The following is an 18,254-nucleotide window of genomic DNA, read 5'->3' on the forward strand; positions in this document are numbered from 1 at the left end:
TATGAAGAGAAACTTGCCACAGATGCTAAAACTCACAGTAACAACTTTTTCAGGTACATCAGAAGGAGAAAGTCTATGAGGGAATCTGTGTGACCGTTAGATAACAAAGGAACAAAAGGGGTGCTCAGGGAAGACAAGGCCATAGCAGAGAAACTGAATGAATTCTTTGCTTCTGTCTTTATGGAAGAAGATGTAAGAGATCTGTCTTTACCAGAAATGGTTCTCAAGGGTGATGATGAGGAGGAATTGAAAGAAATCTCAGTGAACCTTGAAGATGTACTGAGCCAAATTGACAAATTAAAGAGTAGTAAATCATCTGGACCGGATGTCATACATCCAAGGGTAATCAAAGAACTCAAGCATGAAATTGCTGATTTGCTGTTAGTAATATGTAACCTCTCGTTAAAATCATCCATAGTACCTGAATATTGGAGGGTGGCCAATGTAGCACCAATTTTTTAAAAGGGTTCTAGGGGTGATCTGGGAAATTATAGACCGGTAAGCCTGACGTTGGTGCCGGGCAATACAGTGAAAACCTTTATAAAGAATAAAACTATAGAACACGTAGACAAACATGGTTTAATGGGACAGAGTCAGCATGAATTCAGCCAAGGGAAGTCTTGCCTCACCAATTTGCTTCACTTCTTTGACGGCATGAATAAACATGTGGATTAAGGTGAGCCAGTTGATGTAGTGTATCTAGATTTTCATAAAGCTATTGATAAAGTTCCTCATGAGAGACTCCTGAGAAAATTAAAGATTCATGGGGTAGGAGGTAAGATTCTGGTGTGGATTAGCAATTGGTTGTTGGACAGAAAACAGAGGATAGGGTTAAATGGTCATTTATTTCAATGGAGGAGAGTGGAGTGCAGCAGGGATCTGTACTGGGACCGGTACTATTTAACATATTTATAAATGATATGGAAATTGGAGCGACAAATGAGGTGATCAAATTTACAGATGATACAAAACTATTCAAGGTTGTTAAAACATGTGCGGACTGTGAAATATTGCAGGAAGACCTTAGGAAACTGGAAGACTGGGCGTCCAAATGGCAGATGAAATTTAATGTGGACAAATGCAAGGTGATGCACATTGGAAAGAATAATCCGAATTACAGTTACCTGATGCTAGGTTCCACCTTGGGGGTCAGCGCTTAAGAAAAAGAATTGAGTGTCATTGTAGATAATACGCTGAAATCTTCTGCTCGGTGTGCAGCGAAGGCCAAAAAAGCAAACAGGATGCTAGGAATTATTAGGAAAGGGATGATGAATAAGACCAAAAATACTATAATACCTTTGTATTCCTCCATGGTGCGTTCGCACCTTGAGTGTTGCGTTCAGTTCTGTTTGCTGTATCTCAAAAAAGATATAGCAAAATTAGAAAAGGTTCAAAGAAGAGTGACTAAAATGATAAAGGGGATGGAACTCCTCTCAAGTTAGGTTAGGGCTCTACAGCTTGGGGGGAGATTTGATTGAGGTCTATAAAATCCTGAGTGGTGTAAAACGAGAAGTAAATTCATTTTTTTACTTGTTCCAAAAATACAAAGACTAGGAGACACTCAAGGAAGTTACATGGAAATACTTTTAAAACAAATAGGAGGAAATATTTTTTCACTCAACGAATAGTTAAGCTCTGGAACTCTTTGCCAGAGGAGGTGGTGACAGTAGTTAGCTTACCTGGGCTTGAAAAAGGTTTGGACAAATTCCCGGAGAAAAAGTGCATAGTCTTCTATTGAGACAGACATGGGAAAGCAACTGCTTGCCCTGGGATTTGTAGTATGGAGTGTTGCCACGAATTGGGTTTCTGCCAGGTACTTGTGACCTGGCTTGGCCACTCTTTGGAAAACAGAATACTGGGCTAGACGGACCATTGGTCTGATCCAGAATGGCTACACTTATGTTCTTATGTAAGTGGCAGTGTTGTAACCCCCAGGTGGGTGGCTAGTTTTGTGACAGTTACATTTAAAATTGAAGCCCCTCCTTACTAAGCTGTTCACATTCACTCATGCTGCACCCTTCTTCCTTTCAATAATTCAGAACAGTCCCAAGTTAGTTCTGAACTGGCAAGTTTACTTGAAATTTCAGTACTTATAACAGTGAGAAGAATTAGGCAGAGGCCAACAGCAACTGTCTATTTAAATGATATTCTCCTCCTCCACCTCCCCTTCTACTGTCTGTAGGGATGGACAGCTCAAAACATGTTGTTTGTGTGTGTGTTTTTTTTAAATAGTGTACCTTCTTTCCAAAGAATGGGCACAAAATGCAAAGATGGCATAGTATTTCAGAAAGAATGTACATGCCTGAAAATGTTTTACATGTGCAATGGTTGACACATGTACCATGTTTCATTCATGTCCATGCTATTGGAAAAAAATGTGCAATCTTTCTAAGAGGTCAACTAGCCACTGCAGCTGCCACAGCACAATGGGCTACTCTCTCACGGACTACTAGACTACCAGGGAATTTGTGTGTGAGGAGGTGGAGGATGGGAGGGATGGGGCCATTAGACCACCAGGGCAATTTTTTAATGTTAGTGGAAGGAGGGTTAGGTCAGGTTGGAGTCATTGTTAAGCTGGGGAGGGGGATTGTTTAGATAGGGTTTTCGACTGGTACATGAAGCAGTCCAGAGAATGGTAGTCAGGTTGTACAGAAAGAAGGGGTGCTGTTAGACAATGATCTTCTCAACCAACTCTTCTATGCTGTCCGAGACCTGGTGAAAAGTTTCCCTTGGCCAGGGAATACCAAATGACTGCATTAGCATATTTTAAAATGTTAATACCTGTAGTGAAACCCATTGCAATTTCACCACCATAACCACACCAAACTATTCCCTCCCCGTCTCAAACACTCTGAAAATTCTTGAAGTTACCATTGATCGAAATCTCACACTCGAAAACCACGTGAAGAATATAACTAAGAAGATGTTCTACTCCATGTGGAAACTCAAAAGAGTAAAACCTTTCTTCCCAAGATCCATTTTTCGCAACCTGGTACAGTCAATGGTACTAATATGTTACCTAGACTATTGTAATGCACTCTACGCTGGCTGGAAAGAACAGATTGTCAAGAAACCTCAGACAGCCCAGAATACTGCAGCCAGACTCATATTTGGAAAAACAAAATATGAAAGTGCAAAACCCCTAAGGGAGAAACTACACTGGCTCCCACTTAAAGAACGTATCAGGAGATCTGCACAATGGTGCATAAAATCATTTACGGAGACGCCCCAGCCTACATGCTAGACCTCGTGGACCTACCTCCCAGAAATGCAAAAAGATCTGCCCGCACATTTCTGAATCTGCACTTCCCCAGCTGTAAAGGATTAAAGTACAAGCTAACACATGCGTCCAGCTTTTCATACATGAGCACACAGCTGTGGAATGCACTACCAACTAAGTTGAAAATAATTAACGAAATAACTAACTTTCGAAAATCTCTGAAAACCTCTCTCTTCAACAAGGCCTACCATGAGAATCCTTAGATTAATTATAATACTACACCCTCATTCGGAAGTCTTCTTTCTATAACTGTTGCTTAGTCTTCTTTCTATAACTGTTGCTTAGTCTTTTATGTTAGCCTAATCTTTTTGTAACACCAATTGTATCTTTTACCCTGGAATGGCGTTGCTATAACAGGTCTTGGTAAGCCACATTGAGCCTGCAAATAGGTGGGAAAATGTGGGATACAAGTGCAATAAATAAATAAATACATTGCTTGGATATTAAAAATGAATTAAAGCCACGCCAGTGTTTTGTGAATCTACCCCCTCTAGTCCAGACCCTCCTTCTATACCACTTTAAAAATTCAGAACCTTACCCCTTAGATCCAGCAAAGCAGTGGCGTAGCTATGTGGGGCCACGGGCCTGGCCCCCGTAGATTTGGCCCTGGACCCCCCCTGCCGATGACCCTCTCGACCCCCCTCCCATGGCCAACCCTCCCCCGCCGCTGCTGTCACCTTGGGCTACCTTTGCTGGTGGGGGACCCCAATCCCCGCCAGCCATGGTATTCTTCCCGCAAAAGCTTCGTTCTGTTTCTGACATCCTGCACGTACAACATGCAGGACATCAGACTCACAGAAACAGAACGAAGCCATCTTGCAAGGCTTCGTTCTATTTCTGTGAGTCTGATGTCCTGCACATACAACGTGCAGGACGTCAGAAACAGAATGAAGCCTTCGCGAGAAGAAGAGGACCTCGGCTGGCGGGGATTGGGGTCCCCCGCCTGCAAAGGTAGCCCACGGTGACGGCAGGGGAGGGGGGTCGAGAGGGTCATCGGCAGGGGTCGTCAAAGTTGGCGGCGGCAACAGGGGTGGCTCGACAATGGCGGGGGGGGGTTCGGCGGCGCTGGGGGGGGGCTAAAATGTGCCCCCTCACCTCAGGCTCTGGACCCCCCTCACGCCGAAGTCTGGCTATGCCCCTGCAACAAGACCGCCATATCTGATGCAATTTTCATAGACTTTTGTCTATCTAGCTAAATCTTTACTTAGACAAATAAATCAGTTGAAAACTGATCTTCTCCTCTCTAATCTAGTCTCTTTTTGAACTTTTCTAATATACTCATCCAGAATTGTTCTTTATCAATTTAATAACTAATTGCAAGGTCTAATGCTCTATTATTTTTGCACCAGGTAAAATTGTGATAATTCAGTTAACAACATGTATGATGCAACATAGTCCAGTGTCTTCCTTCATTCTCTAATATTTCTTAAATCTGACCTGGTTGGATTTACTGTCCCATACAATTGCCTTCTCATTGATGATGAAATCCTGCCCTTGGGAAGCATAAGGTTTATAACTTCCAACAATTTCACGATACTGCTCTCCATTGGGTAGATAGGCCACATTTATAATATTGTAGTCAGTGTTCAGTTCCCTATTCTCATTAAAAAAGATCTCTTCATCCAGATTGTTCTTAAAATGGACGTTCTTCAGATAATTATGAAGCTAAAAATTAGAATTTCATTAGAGAACTTGTCAAGTTAACTTCCAGCCTCAACATACTTCTGCTGAACTTTGTTGTTTTTATTATTATTAATATTATTATTATTATATAATTATATACACTGTCTACCAGATTTTAGAGATTGGATGTAGATCTCTAGGTATTGGTTCAAAAAAGAGCAACAAAAATGATAAAGGGGATGGAACCCTCTCATATGAGGAAAGGCTACAAAAGTTAGAACTTCAGTATGGAAAAGAGACAGCTGAGGGAAGATATGATTGCATGGTGTTGAACTAGTAGAAGTGAATTGATTTTTTTACTCTTTCAAAAAGTACAAAGACTATTGGACACTCAATGAAGTTACATGGAAATACTTTTAAAAACAGGAGGAAATATTTTTTCACTTGGCAAATAGTTAAGCTCTGGTACTCATTGCTAGAGAATGTGGTCACAGTGGTTAGATATCTGGGTTTAAAAAAGTTTGGAAATCTTGAAAACCCGACTGGGTTGTGGTCCTCGAGGAATATGGTTGCCCACCCCTAGCCTAATGTGTTTAGATACTGGTCCAGATTATTGGGGGTTGCACCAAAGGTGTTGATTACTACTGGCATTACTGTTGCCTTTTTCCTCTACAGACATTTCTCTTCAGCTCTTCTGTCACTCAGCGATTCATACCTGCTTTTTCTTATCTTAAACCCACTGTTAATTCATGTTTTATATGTGCTAGGAACTTGTCCATTTGTATCCTAAAATCCCTTAGCACATAATATACGAGACTGAACAGTGTTTGAAAAATAGTACAGGCAGGTATGAATCACTGACCTATCAATACCAGGTAACCGTATGATTGTTATTATGAGAGAGTGGGCTCTGGAAGAATTATACATTTAAAGTATGAATAGATTTCATAGTCTGAAAAAATGGAGAGAATGAAAGAAAAAGAAAAACAGAAAGAAAGGGAAAGAAAGAGAGGGATAAAATCTAGTGATATTGAGGGTGATTGTCAAAGCAATTTACCAGGATAAACAGTCATTTACTTGGGTGAAATAGGTGAGCTATTAATCACCATTTTCTGCCTTGCTAAAAGTTCACAGAGACCATTTTGCTAGAAAATTGCTGGATTTGGAATGCTTGTGACTTATGGTAACAAAAGTGCCTTGTATGTAGATCCAGAAGAACTACAAAAATGTATAGATGTAATGTGCTACATCTGTATTGCAATGCTTTGTCTGCAGCAGTTTCTCCAAGTGGATTAGCTTTGTACATACCATGACAGGGATGAACCTCACTGCTAAGCCAGGGCATGTGGAGTATCATTTCAGTCGCTCAAATTTACTATTAATGCTTGCCGTAGTAACTGCTTTGTGCCAAAGAGAGCTTCTTGCTGGAGTTCATAAGACGAGGCATGTATAGGCATCTTATCTGGTGCATTTAGAAGATCTTTTTGATCAAGCCGGAGGCACCCAAAACAATGGAAAATATGTCTGTATCTTTCTGCTACGTTTTCTTAATTTCAGACTGATTATCTTGGTACTTGAGGATTCCCCTCTCTCTACATCATTCATCAAGAGGGGTGAAGTTCATTTTCGAAAAAGATGGACATCTATCTTTTGTGTTCGAAAATGCTATGGACGTATTGTGATTTGGATGTCCTTTTTTTTGGTCCATTTTCAAACAAAAGACTTCCACATTCAAACTATCCAAAACAGACGAGGGGTGGCTTAATGGTTAGTGCAGCTGGCTTTAATTCTGGCAACATGGGTTCAATTCCCAGTGCTGCTCCTTGTGACTGTGGGCAAGTCAAATACACAAGGTGGCATTTTTGGATATGACATCTAAGTCTGAATTTGGACGTTTTTTTGTAAAATGTCCAAAATCAGAACAGGAAAGGTCATTTTCTACAAAAAATATATCTTTTCCTTTTGAAAATACTGTTTGGAAAAATGTTTTGTGATTTGTGGGAGTAAGGGAAGGTGATCCGCGAGTCCCTCCAATGGTCATCTGGTCATTTGGGGCACCTCTTGTGTGGAGTAGAGAAGTAGGTTAGTGGTTACTGCAGCAGAGTTTGAGCGTGGGGAAGTGGGTTCAATTCCCACTACAGTTGTTTGTTATAACAGGTCTAGCTCAAAGCAATTTAGTCTTAGACATTTTTGTTTTGTTCCATTATGGCTGAAAGACGTCCAAGTCCCGCCTTGGACACACCTCCTTGAGATTTAGACGTCCTTCTGATGTACTTCAGAGAAAGACATCCAAAAAAAGGTTTTGATAATACCGATTTGGACGTTTCTGTGAGATAAATGTCCAAATGCTGACTTATGTCACTTTTTGGATGTCTATCTCTTTTGAAAATGAGTCTGCAAGTAATCGGTTGAGACCGGCACCTCTAAATCATTGCCATTCTGTTTTTTTTTCCTCTTTTACTACTATATCTGGTTGTCTGGCATCCTTTTCTCTGCCATTAATATGAACCAACATGCGCAATCGGTATGATGGCAACTATCTCAGGAGACAAAGATGGTATATAGGTATATTCTTTCCTAGCACTCTAAGAAGAGTGTGTACTCAATATGTGGTCTGTGTTTATTATTCAAACAACATTTTACACCCACATCTTTTTATACACATCCTGTCTTGGTGATTTGGCCTCTTTTCTCGGCACAGTAGAGGCTGGTGTTGAAGAAAGAAAGCAGCAGGAGCGCTAGTGTAGGTACGTGTTTGGGGCACGCACAGATCCATTTTTCAGCACGCCTGTAAAAAAAAGGCCTTTTTTATTTTTGCGAAAAATGGACGCTTGCAAAATTAAAATTGGCATGCGTCCATTTTGGTTCTGAGACCTTACCACCACCCATTCACTTATCGGTAAGGTATCACACTTTTTCCAGGCTGTAATTGTCTACACGTGAATAATAACGATTACCACCAGATTTCTGACATGCACCGGAAAATAAAAATTATTTTAGGGCGCACGTAGCGGACGCATTTAAAAAAACAAAAATACCGCCTGGGCCACACGGTAGCCAGGCAGTAACTCCAAAATGACTCATGTTGGGTGCAAATAGGCACCTACGCAGCTTAGTAAAAGGGCCCCAGAGAGAGCTCATAGGGTTCCTCTAGGTTGCTTACAGGATATAGACATCGAAGACGTATAGTGAAAAAAGTTCTACAATACCAGCACAAATGAAGGATTTTAACAATGGCTACAAATTTAAAAAATAAAAAATCTGTTGCTGTTTCAAGGTAAGAAGATATTGATTATACCTGATATTGCTAAGACAATCACTCTGAAGCAGAAATCTTTTTTTAAATACCAGAGCTAATCTGAAGGATCTGGGCACAAATTTTGGGTTGCTTTATCCAGTGAGAATGTTCGTGACTTATGGTAACAAAACTACCTCATATGTAGATCTGTATAAACTACAAAAATATATAGACAAACATAAGATGTAATGTGCTAGATGACATCTATATTGCAATGATTTCTCTGCGGCAATTTCTCCAAGCGGATTAGTTTAGTATAATTGGCTTCTCTATCATTACTACCATTGATTTCTCAATTGTTCTACTTTATATTCAGTTTCATTGATACAATCAACAGGATATTATAAGAGCCATCTATGTATTTCATAACTGAATACAATCAAAGTTCTCATGTTTCCATCATCTAGCTACTGGCCACTATGCTGGATTGCACTGCAATAGACTCAGCATTCTGATACTATCTATGTTAACACTAGACTTAAATCTAGGCCTTAGGAAAAGCAAATCTAGTATTATTATGTTCTAATACTTCTCTTTGTAATGTGGTTTTAATTAATATATTTTACTATTTGTATTACATAGACAAGTTTATGGTTATATGTCAACAGCTTAGTTAACTTTTTTTCATAACTAGTTCCTTTCTACCAACAAATGAGAAAAGGCGAATGTAAATGAACCTGGTGGTTTTGATTCAGTAAACTGTTGCTACATTTTCTTTCATTCACTTCTTTCTATGATTTCTAATATTGATACTGGACTGCCAAAATTGATTATATTTCTTGACAGATTTAAAGTTAGCTTTAGTTCAAATTTCAGGAATATTATATTTTTCATGTTAGCCAGCACCTTGTTTCTCTTTATAATTTAGAGTGTCATACCTATCCTATTATTTGTATATTTATTAATTTTCAAAATAATTACAAGGCAACTCTTGCGCAAGAAATATAGCGAAGAAAATACAAATTAGAAATATATAAAAAAGGAAAGTATAAACAAAAAAACAATACTCCCCCCCCCCCCCCCCCCCCGGTGTACTAAGCTGTGCGACATGAATGGGCTATGTCGGCATTAGCATACCACCAGCCACTAGCGCAGCTTAGTAAACAGGGGGCACATGTTTTCTACATAAATTTAGCGCATAAATAATGGGGGGGGGGGTACAGAGAATGCAGTAAGCAGGGAGCTTGCCAAAACCCCATTGTAGAAAATACTGCGGGTGGTTACCACGTGGATAATGCATGAGCCCTTACTCAATGGGTGTCATTAGGGGCTCAGCCAGCATAAATAGACACACTCTGGTTTTAATTTTGTCACACATCCATTTCCCGGCCCAAACCCCTCCTTTTTTTTCCCAGACATGGTGGAGAAATGGTCCAGCGCACGTCTAATACATGCGCCCAAACTACTACAGGCCCCTAAGTGCGAAAGTCTCCTGGCGCATTGTCACAAACATCTTTTGTCTCTCTTGGGTAGCCCTAGAGAGGTCAGGAAAAATCCAAACTTTTTGTCCCTGAAACAGACTTGGGGCCTGTCCCTATTCTTCACTCTCCCTCCCCCTCCCCCCCAATTGTCCAGCATATCTCTCTCCTGCCACCCTCCTGTGCCCGGGTCAGCTTAAACATTTCCCCATATCATATGAGGTGCAAATGCCAGTGCCTAAATTTAGGCATGGAGCCCCCTTATTCTATAATTAAACACATAATCTTTTTTTTTTTATTACATTTGTACCCCACACTTTCCCACTCATGGCAGGCTCAATGCGGCAGGCAATGGAGGGTTAAGTGACTTGCCCAGAGTCACAAGGAGCTGCCTGTGCAGGGAATTGAACTCAGTTCCTCAGGACCAAAGTCCACCACCCTAACCACTAGGCCACTCCTCCACTTCCAAATCCACACCCACGCTCTACCCTGATCCCCTCTGAGAATGTGGGGATTTAGTTTCTCTCTGGGATAACAGAGTCTCCAGTGCACTCAGCTTTCTTTTCCTCAAAGTGTTTCTTTTCACATTTTGCTTTGTCTCACTTTTCCTTTCTTCTGGACAACACAACATAACAAATATTGTTACCTTCCATGGCAAATAATCAGATAATTTCCACATTTCTCTACTCCATGTGGTGTTGTTAATAGAGCCAGACATAAACATGTCATGCAGTGCATGTGCCAGGGCGTACACAGCGTTATATACACTATTGCTCTTCCCAGTGTAGTTGGTGTTACAGGGTCGGACAAATGACAATTTTACATCAGAACTGCAGGATCTTGTTATGTTGTTCAGACACTGGCTGTCACATAGGCCTATCCACCACATCTTAGTGTGATGATCACTTGGAAGCAGGGTAAAGTTCACCTCCTGTATAAATTTTGTAAAGCTTGGTATCTTTTTCTTTACAATTGCAAATGATAAGGTGGTGTTCGTTATATTAAGTTTTTTTTCAGGTTTCAAGGGAAAATTCAATTCAGTTTTGGTGATCCAGACCTTCCCAGGGATCGACACAAGAAGGGGTAGATATAATATATTTTCTTCATTAGTACAGAGAATGATCACTTTAATTGATGGCATGTCCATTACTATTTTATATATTTTCTCCACTGTCCTTAAATTGCTCTGTCTGAAGGTTTCAATGAATGCAGTGCAGCCACCATTTTGCTCAATCCCTTCTTTCAGGATCTGAATCATCCTCAAGCTGTTTTCATCATCCGATGCAATGATACCAACCCAGGTCCAACCAAAATGCTTCAATAACCTGACAATCCCAGCACAAAGGTGCAGTTCACTGGGGACAGTTCGGTAGAAAAAAGGATGGTTAACTGTGTCACTCATTAGAAGACTCTGTGAGATGAAACTGATCTGTAAAAAAAAAAATAACAATAATAATAAATTAATATTTATTTATTAGGATTTCTTTTCTGCCTTTTTGAAAGAATTCACTCAAAGCAGTGTACAGTAAGAATAAATCAAACATGAGCAATAGACAATTACAGCAGTAAAAATATTCAAATACCAAAGTATGGCATAGTATACTGCATACAACACAATACAAAATAGAACATTAAAATTGACATAGTAGGATATAAACAAAGATGGAACATATAGATAGGTAAGAGAATAATTAATGCATCATCATCTTTGCCATGTTGAGATCACATTTTAAATCATTTCTATAAGTTTTTAAGCTTCTTCATTTAGGTGATTTTTCATCAGAAAACTTAGGATTCTAATCAGGCTCATTTTCGAAAAGAAGGATGCCCATCTTTCGACACAAATCGAAAGATGGGCGTCCCTCTCACAGGGTCATCCAAATTGGTATAATCGAAAGCCGATTTTGGACTCCCCCAACTGCTTTCCGTTGCAGGGATGACCAAGGTTCAAGGGGGCGTATCGGAGGCGTAGCAAAGGCGGAACTTCGCCATGCCTAACACATGGACGTCCTCGACCCATAATGGAAAGAAAAAGGGGTTGGGGGGCTCAGTACACAAGGTAAGGGAGCTATGTACCTGGGAGCAATTTATGAAGTCCGACCAGTGCACTACAAATGCTGGCTCCTCCCACGACCAAAGGGCTTGCATTTGGTCATTTCTGAGATGGACGTCCTTGGTTTCCATTATCGCCAAAAATCAGAAACTACCAAGTCTAGGGACAACCTAAATTTCAAGATTTGGATGTCCCTGACCGTATTATCGAAACAAAAGATGGATGTCCATCTTGTTTCAATAATATGGGTTTCCCTGCCCCTTCATCGGGGTGTTTTGTGAGGACGTCCTCAACAAAACTTGGGCGTCTTTTTTAATTGTGCTCCTCCACATTTCACTAATACTAGGTTAAAATGTTAGAAACCTAAGGGGCCCTTTTACAAAGCGGCAGTAAGCCCACCGTGGGCTTACCCCATGCAAATCTGGAGCTACCACCGGCCCAACAGGAGCAGTGGCGATAGCTCCAGGTCCAGGCATGCAATTTCCCACGCTGGGGAAAATAGGGCAGTATTTTTTAGGAGCGATAACCCAGAAGTAATTGGGCAGTGCCACATGGTACTCAGTTACTGCTGGGATAGCGCGGGGGCCCTTACCGCCACTTCAGTGGGTGGCAGGAAATGATTCCCCTCGCATGGCCACACAGTAAGAGCAATCTTAACGCATGGCCATGGCTATCTTCAGCCTTTTTTACCTGGGGCCCGCCTCTAGTGCTGGGCCTTTTTTACCACAGGTTGGTAAAAGGACCTGTAAATTAGGGAGAACCTGTGAGATCGCTTTATCCACTGCTTTCTGACATCAGTTATTGAGGTGGATGCCTGTCCCAGCTTGCCCCGGTGTGGGGTCCTGCATCCCGGGTACATCTAAGCATCCTTGACTTGGCTGGTTTGAAAATCTGAGAGACCGCTTTATCCACTGTCTTTGCATAGTTCTCACTTTTATCAGCCCCAAATTGTTAGTGCTATTTTTTTTGAATTCCCTCCTTATTGATTAGTGCAGGACTAGCATAAGAACATAAGAGTAGCCATACTGGGCCAGATCAATGGTCCATCTAGCCCAGTATCCTGTTTTCCAGTGGCCAAGCCAGTTGCATGTGAGTTCTTAAATCCTAATTTTTTAAGCACTGCACACTAATGACAACATCAACGCATGGTCATTAATGCAAAAATTAGAAAAAGGCAATTTTTATGACTGTGGTAAAAGTGCATAAGTACATAAATATTGCCATACTTTTACAGATCAAAGGTTCATCAAGCCCAGCATCCTGTTTCCAACAGTGGCAGAAACCCAAATCATGGCAGCACTCCCTACTACAAATCCCAGGGCAAGCAGTTGCGTGTGAGTTCTTAAATCCTAAACACTGCAGAATAATGACAACATTAATGCATGGTCATTAATGCAAAAATTAGAAAATGGCCATTTTTATGGCTGTGGTAAAAATGTCCTTGGCACGCAGGAAAAATCCATGCAAGAGCATGCTAACGCCACTCTCAGGCTTATTTTCGAAAGAGAAGGGCACCCATCTTTCAACACAAATCAGAAGATGAGCGTCTTCTCTCTCTCAAGCCGATTTTGGGCACCCCAACTGCTTCCCGTCGCGGGCATAGGGAAGGTGGGACTGGGGCGTGCCTAACAGATAGGCGTCCTCGAATGATATTCGAAAAAAGAAAGGCGTCCCTGACTAGCACTTGGCCAACTTTACTTGGTCCATTTTTTCTTACAACCAAGCCTCAAAAATGTGCCCAAACTGACCAGATGACCACTGGAGGGAATCAGGGATGACCTCCCGACTTCCCCTGTGTTAACTAACCCCTTCCCAACCTGAAAAAACAACTTTAAAAACTGTTTTTGCCAGCCTCAAATATCATACTCAGGTCCATCGCAGCAGTATGCAGGTCCCTGGGGGGGGGAGGTGTGTGTATGTCAGCGGAGGCATAGCGAAGGCATGAACATCCTTCTTTCAAACATTTTGGACATCCTGAACTGCCCACCCCCCCACAGGGACGGCCAAATTTCAAGGGAGGGGAGTGACGTGGAGGAGTGGCCTAGTGCTTAGAGCACTGGCCCTGCAATCCAGAGGTGGCAAGTTCAAACCCCACTGCTGCTATTTGTGATCCAAAATCCAAATCAATAAATAAAGGGAGTGTCAGAGGCATAACAATGGCATGGACATCCTTCTCACAGAAACATCCACATTTTGGACATCACAGCTGAAGGCGCCTAACACATGGACATCCTTCACCCATACTGAAAAATAAAACCGTCCCTGATGAGCACTTGTACATTTTCACCTGGGCTTGTGTTTTTTAAAAGTTGTAGACGGCTATTATACACGCAGCTTGTCTGCGTGTAAGAAGCCGTCTTTGGCATGGGCAGAGCAGCCACGCATAACTCATGGATGCTCTCCACTGGCTGCCCCTCCTTAGGAAGGAAATCATGTGCAAATGAGCTAACAGCGAGCAGCTCATTTGCATGCAATTTCCTTCATGCATGCCAGTTCCTTTCTGAATCGCTAAGGGATCGGAAAGGGAAGGGCTTTTTCTGTTCAGTTAGTGCATCAGTTAGACCACTGTAGTGCCCCCTAGGGTGCCCGGTTGGTGTCCTGGCATGTCAGGGGGACCAGTGCACTACGAATTCTGGCTCCTCCCATGACCAAATGAGTTGGATTTGGTCATTTTTGAGATGGGCGTCCTCAGTTTCCATTATCGCTGAAAACCGGGGACGACCATCTCTAAGGACCACCATCTCTAAGATCGGCCTAAATGTTGAGATTTGGGCGTCCCCGATTGTATTATCAAAACGAAAGATGGCCACCCATCTTGTTTTCATAATATGGGTTTCCCCGCCCCTTCACGCTCAGGAAAACTTGGGCGCACTGTTCGATTATGCCCCTCTTTGTATCTCAGCTTAGTAAAGGGCCCCTTGGTAAGCCAAACATAGGCACTGAAAAGAAGAACTAAATGCAATTAGTTGCACTGCCTCCTCCCAATGGTCTTTTTAATTCAAACTGATGCGTCACAGTTTCCTAATGGATTATACAGTAAAAGAAAACAGAACAGGCCCTTTACCTGTGGATAGTGGTACATCCTGAACATATTGGACATCCATCTTGATTCCTCTGATTTAAGACCTTCAATGATAGCGGCCAATGTGCCAGATGTTTTGCAGCGATAATTAGGAACCCAGATGTCCATACCAGTAAATATACTCATGGCAGCTCCAAACACAAAGAATGAATTGAAGTAAGATTCATAAAGATGAAACCCTAGGGTGATGTCGGGTAAGAGCTCTGAGCTATTGTTAATCTCCTCCACTGCAGAAACAAAGGCCAGGTAGTCGAAATAGTTTTCTTCATAATATCTGTAAGGACAATGAAGATCAGACAATTAATCACTCACTGAAAGATAGAAAGAAAGCTGTGGAACTATTTTCAAAGCCAGTGGTCAGTGTGTGTTTTTAAAAGCCAGCTGCAGAGATTGTTTTTTTTTTCCAAGATGTTTTTATTGGTTTTAGTACAATGTAAATAGTACATAACATTAACCAAAAGAAATAAAAAGATGCATTATGAAGATATATAATAGATTATATAGAGGGGCAAAATGGAAAGATCGTCCAAGTACGAATTAGGGCGTTCTTACGATAACGTCCAAAAATAGACCTCTATAATGGAAAAATAGTGTGGGCGTTTTTCGATAATCGATTATCCCTGTAAGAAAACAATCAAATGATGAGCGCATAAGCGTGACTAAATTGGGCGCCCTAACACGGTCGACTATTGCAGGTGCAAACGACCAAATCACGTGGTGTGTAAAATAATGTACATAGGTGTATCGCAAGTACAGTACATGTTGTTCAGGCCATCCAGGTACGGAAATATATGACGAACGCATATATGTGTCAACTACAGACATATCATGCTGCTCCACCCATACATTCATCATATGTGCCCATCTGAATGTGCGGATCTGCATGCACTGTACACCTACTGAACATGCAGTAAATGTATATTGTGTATATGTGAAAAGGGTCGGGTGGGGTGCGTCATACTCATCTATAGAAGCCACGTTTCACACTCCTGCAGGCATGTGCACGTCAAAGACGTCTATGCTTACGAGGGCGTCCACGTGCTGATAGGGGCCATATATGGAATGGATAGGGGCCATATATGGAATGGTCATCCATATATGGAGCTGTGCATGAAACGACGTCCCTCACGCAAGGTCGTCTATATAAGGCACTTCTTTTCCAACACGTGGAAAAATGGCACAACGGCGAGAGCCGAATTTTGGGGAACAGGAGAGCTTGCTGCTCGTCAGGCTGTGCCTAAGGCACCGCCACCGCCTTTTTGTACAGCACCACCACTTGCCCCCCAGGCTGCAGGCCATGCGAGCCTGGTCCCGCATCCGGGACAGGCTAGAAAGGTAAGGTTATGGCCCAACCCCCCTCCCCTCCTGTACCTACACATATAACAGCTCCGTCATCAATGTTACCAGCAGTAACTGGAGTGTCCATGCAAGGATCATGAGTAATATAGGAACATGCACAATCACCAATAATTTGTATGTTATTGAAACGACCACCATTCCCACATCCCTACAAGAATGTATTTCGTTAGGTTAGGTATGTGACTATTCTATTAGTGTTATGTGACAATTTCGTTAGTTATGTGAAGGCCACATTTTCCAACCCCTCTTTGCAGCCAGTGGGTTACAACGCATCCGAATAGTGGAAACATGAGACCAATGAAACCTATACCATACTTTATAACATGGTCATGATAACACATATAATGTAGTTTAACAAGCATACATTATAATGTATACAAACGGTACTGTCTGGCCTCATGGCCACCTCTCTGGCATCATCTGCATAGGAACCAACTCGGTGGCTGCTGTGGGTGCTTCACCACCCCACCCCCAATATCAAATATGTATGGAGGGAGGGGTCATCTCCACTGGGGGTTCCACCCCCCAAAATGGAAAAAAGGTGGCTCCTATGATTCACTACCAATGGAGGTGCCCCCCCCCCCCCCAACACTGTAGACCCTCTCTCTCTGGTATGTGAATAGCAAATGAATGTGTGCAGAGGACAAAAAGGACCAACACCCCTGACCCCTGCTCTCCAAACTTATATCTTACAGAGGCTTTGGAGTCCACCGGGACCTCGAGTCCCTGCGGAGGCGGTTCCGCAGGGTGAGGCGGGAGAGGCCCGACGTCATCCGGGCGGTGCGAAGGCACCTCAGGGCTCGCCGTAAGTATTCAAAAACAGGACACCTGTACAGATTACTACATACATTTCATGAATAAAGCAAATGTGTTGTACAATATCACTTCCCATGTGCCTAATAGCCACCTAGTAATACCATATCTGTCCCAGATCAAGGATGCAGGTTGCAGGGGTTCTCCCATGAGCGTGCTTGCAACGTCCGACCATCCCCCCGAGATGAATGAGATGATATGCCACACTTTACTATTCCCCTTATTGTGGTGGCTGATTACTGTGTCCTGGTACAGCTGCCTGAGGCCCTACTTTTACTGCATGTTATGGCCTAAATCACATAAAAGAATTGTGCTCAACACCCTTCCCACTGCCCCCCCCCCCCAATAACTCCTACAACAACTGCCCATCAACCCCTCGTTGCATCTCACAATGCAAACATGCTGGTCAGCAATGAATTTGGTATGGCAACATGTCCTGCGTGGTGTGTGTCAGAGGAGGGTCCAGGGTTCTGTTTCATGTCATCTGATGCAGCTCATTCCCCATGGGCATAGGCTACGCCTTACCACACCCTGCCCCATCCCGTGCCTCACGCCACCCAGCTACTGCACTATGCAAGCCATGGTGTATGCACTGATCTCAATCACACTCCTTTTACATACACAGGGCTCCACCAGCAGGAAGCTGAGCGGGAGGATGAGGAGGGCCACCACCTCCAGGAGGAGGAGGAGGAGGAGCAGGAGGAGGAGGAGCAGGAGAAGGGGCACCAGGAGGAGGAGGAGGAGGAGGAGGAGCAGCAGCCAGGCCAGGAGGCGGCCCACCAGGAGGACTCGGAGGACTCGGAGGAGGGAGTCCTCATCATAGATGAGGAGGACATTCATGAGGACCCCTCCCCACCTGCAGCGCCATCGCCTGGCCCACCTCCATCCCCTGGGCCAGCTTCCGTGTCCCCTGGCCCACCTCCATCCCCTGGGCCAGCTTCCGTGTCCCCTGGCCCACCTCCATCCCCTGGGCCATCTTCTTCCGTGTCCCCTGGCCCACCTCCAGCCTTTGGGCCTGCCACTGTGGTGCGCCTCCTGCAGCAGCTGGTAGATGGCCAGCAGCAACTTATAGTTGGCCAGCAGCAACTTCTAGTTGGCCAGCACCAGCTGCTGCAGGAGGTGACAGCCCTACGGCAGGGCAATGAGCAGCTCCAGGGCCCACTAAGGGTACTGCTGGGGCTGCTCATTGCCCTGCTACAGAGGGCCTTACTAAGAGGGCGTGGCCGCCCTTAATTTAAATAGGGGGGGCCTGTTGGGGTTGTGCGTGTGGGGGGAGGGAATTGTTGGGGTTGTGTGTGGGGGGGGAGGGAAATGTTGGGGTTGTGTGT

At 43.1% G+C, this 18,254-nt stretch overlaps 1 protein-coding gene across 1 annotated transcript in view; it reads right to left on the reverse strand.

The window, feature by feature from the left end:
• LOC115464369 (vomeronasal type-2 receptor 26-like) overlaps positions 1 to 18,254 on the reverse strand; it is a 95,683-nt gene that overhangs the window by 65,603 nt on the left and 11,826 nt on the right. The window contains exons 2-4 of the mRNA XM_030194755.1: positions 14,737 to 15,028; positions 10,266 to 11,048; positions 4,718 to 4,945 (exon numbers count right to left, since the gene is read on the reverse strand). Of these exons, the coding sequence (XP_030050615.1) occupies positions 4,718 to 4,945; positions 10,266 to 11,048; positions 14,737 to 15,028 (1,303 nt within the window). The remainder of the gene's footprint in view (positions 1 to 4,717; positions 4,946 to 10,265; positions 11,049 to 14,736; positions 15,029 to 18,254) is intronic.

The sequence above is a fragment of the Microcaecilia unicolor genome, chromosome 3 (genome assembly GCF_901765095.1).
Source record: "Microcaecilia unicolor chromosome 3, aMicUni1.1, whole genome shotgun sequence".
NCBI classification, from domain to species: domain Eukaryota; kingdom Metazoa; phylum Chordata; class Amphibia; order Gymnophiona; family Siphonopidae; genus Microcaecilia; species Microcaecilia unicolor.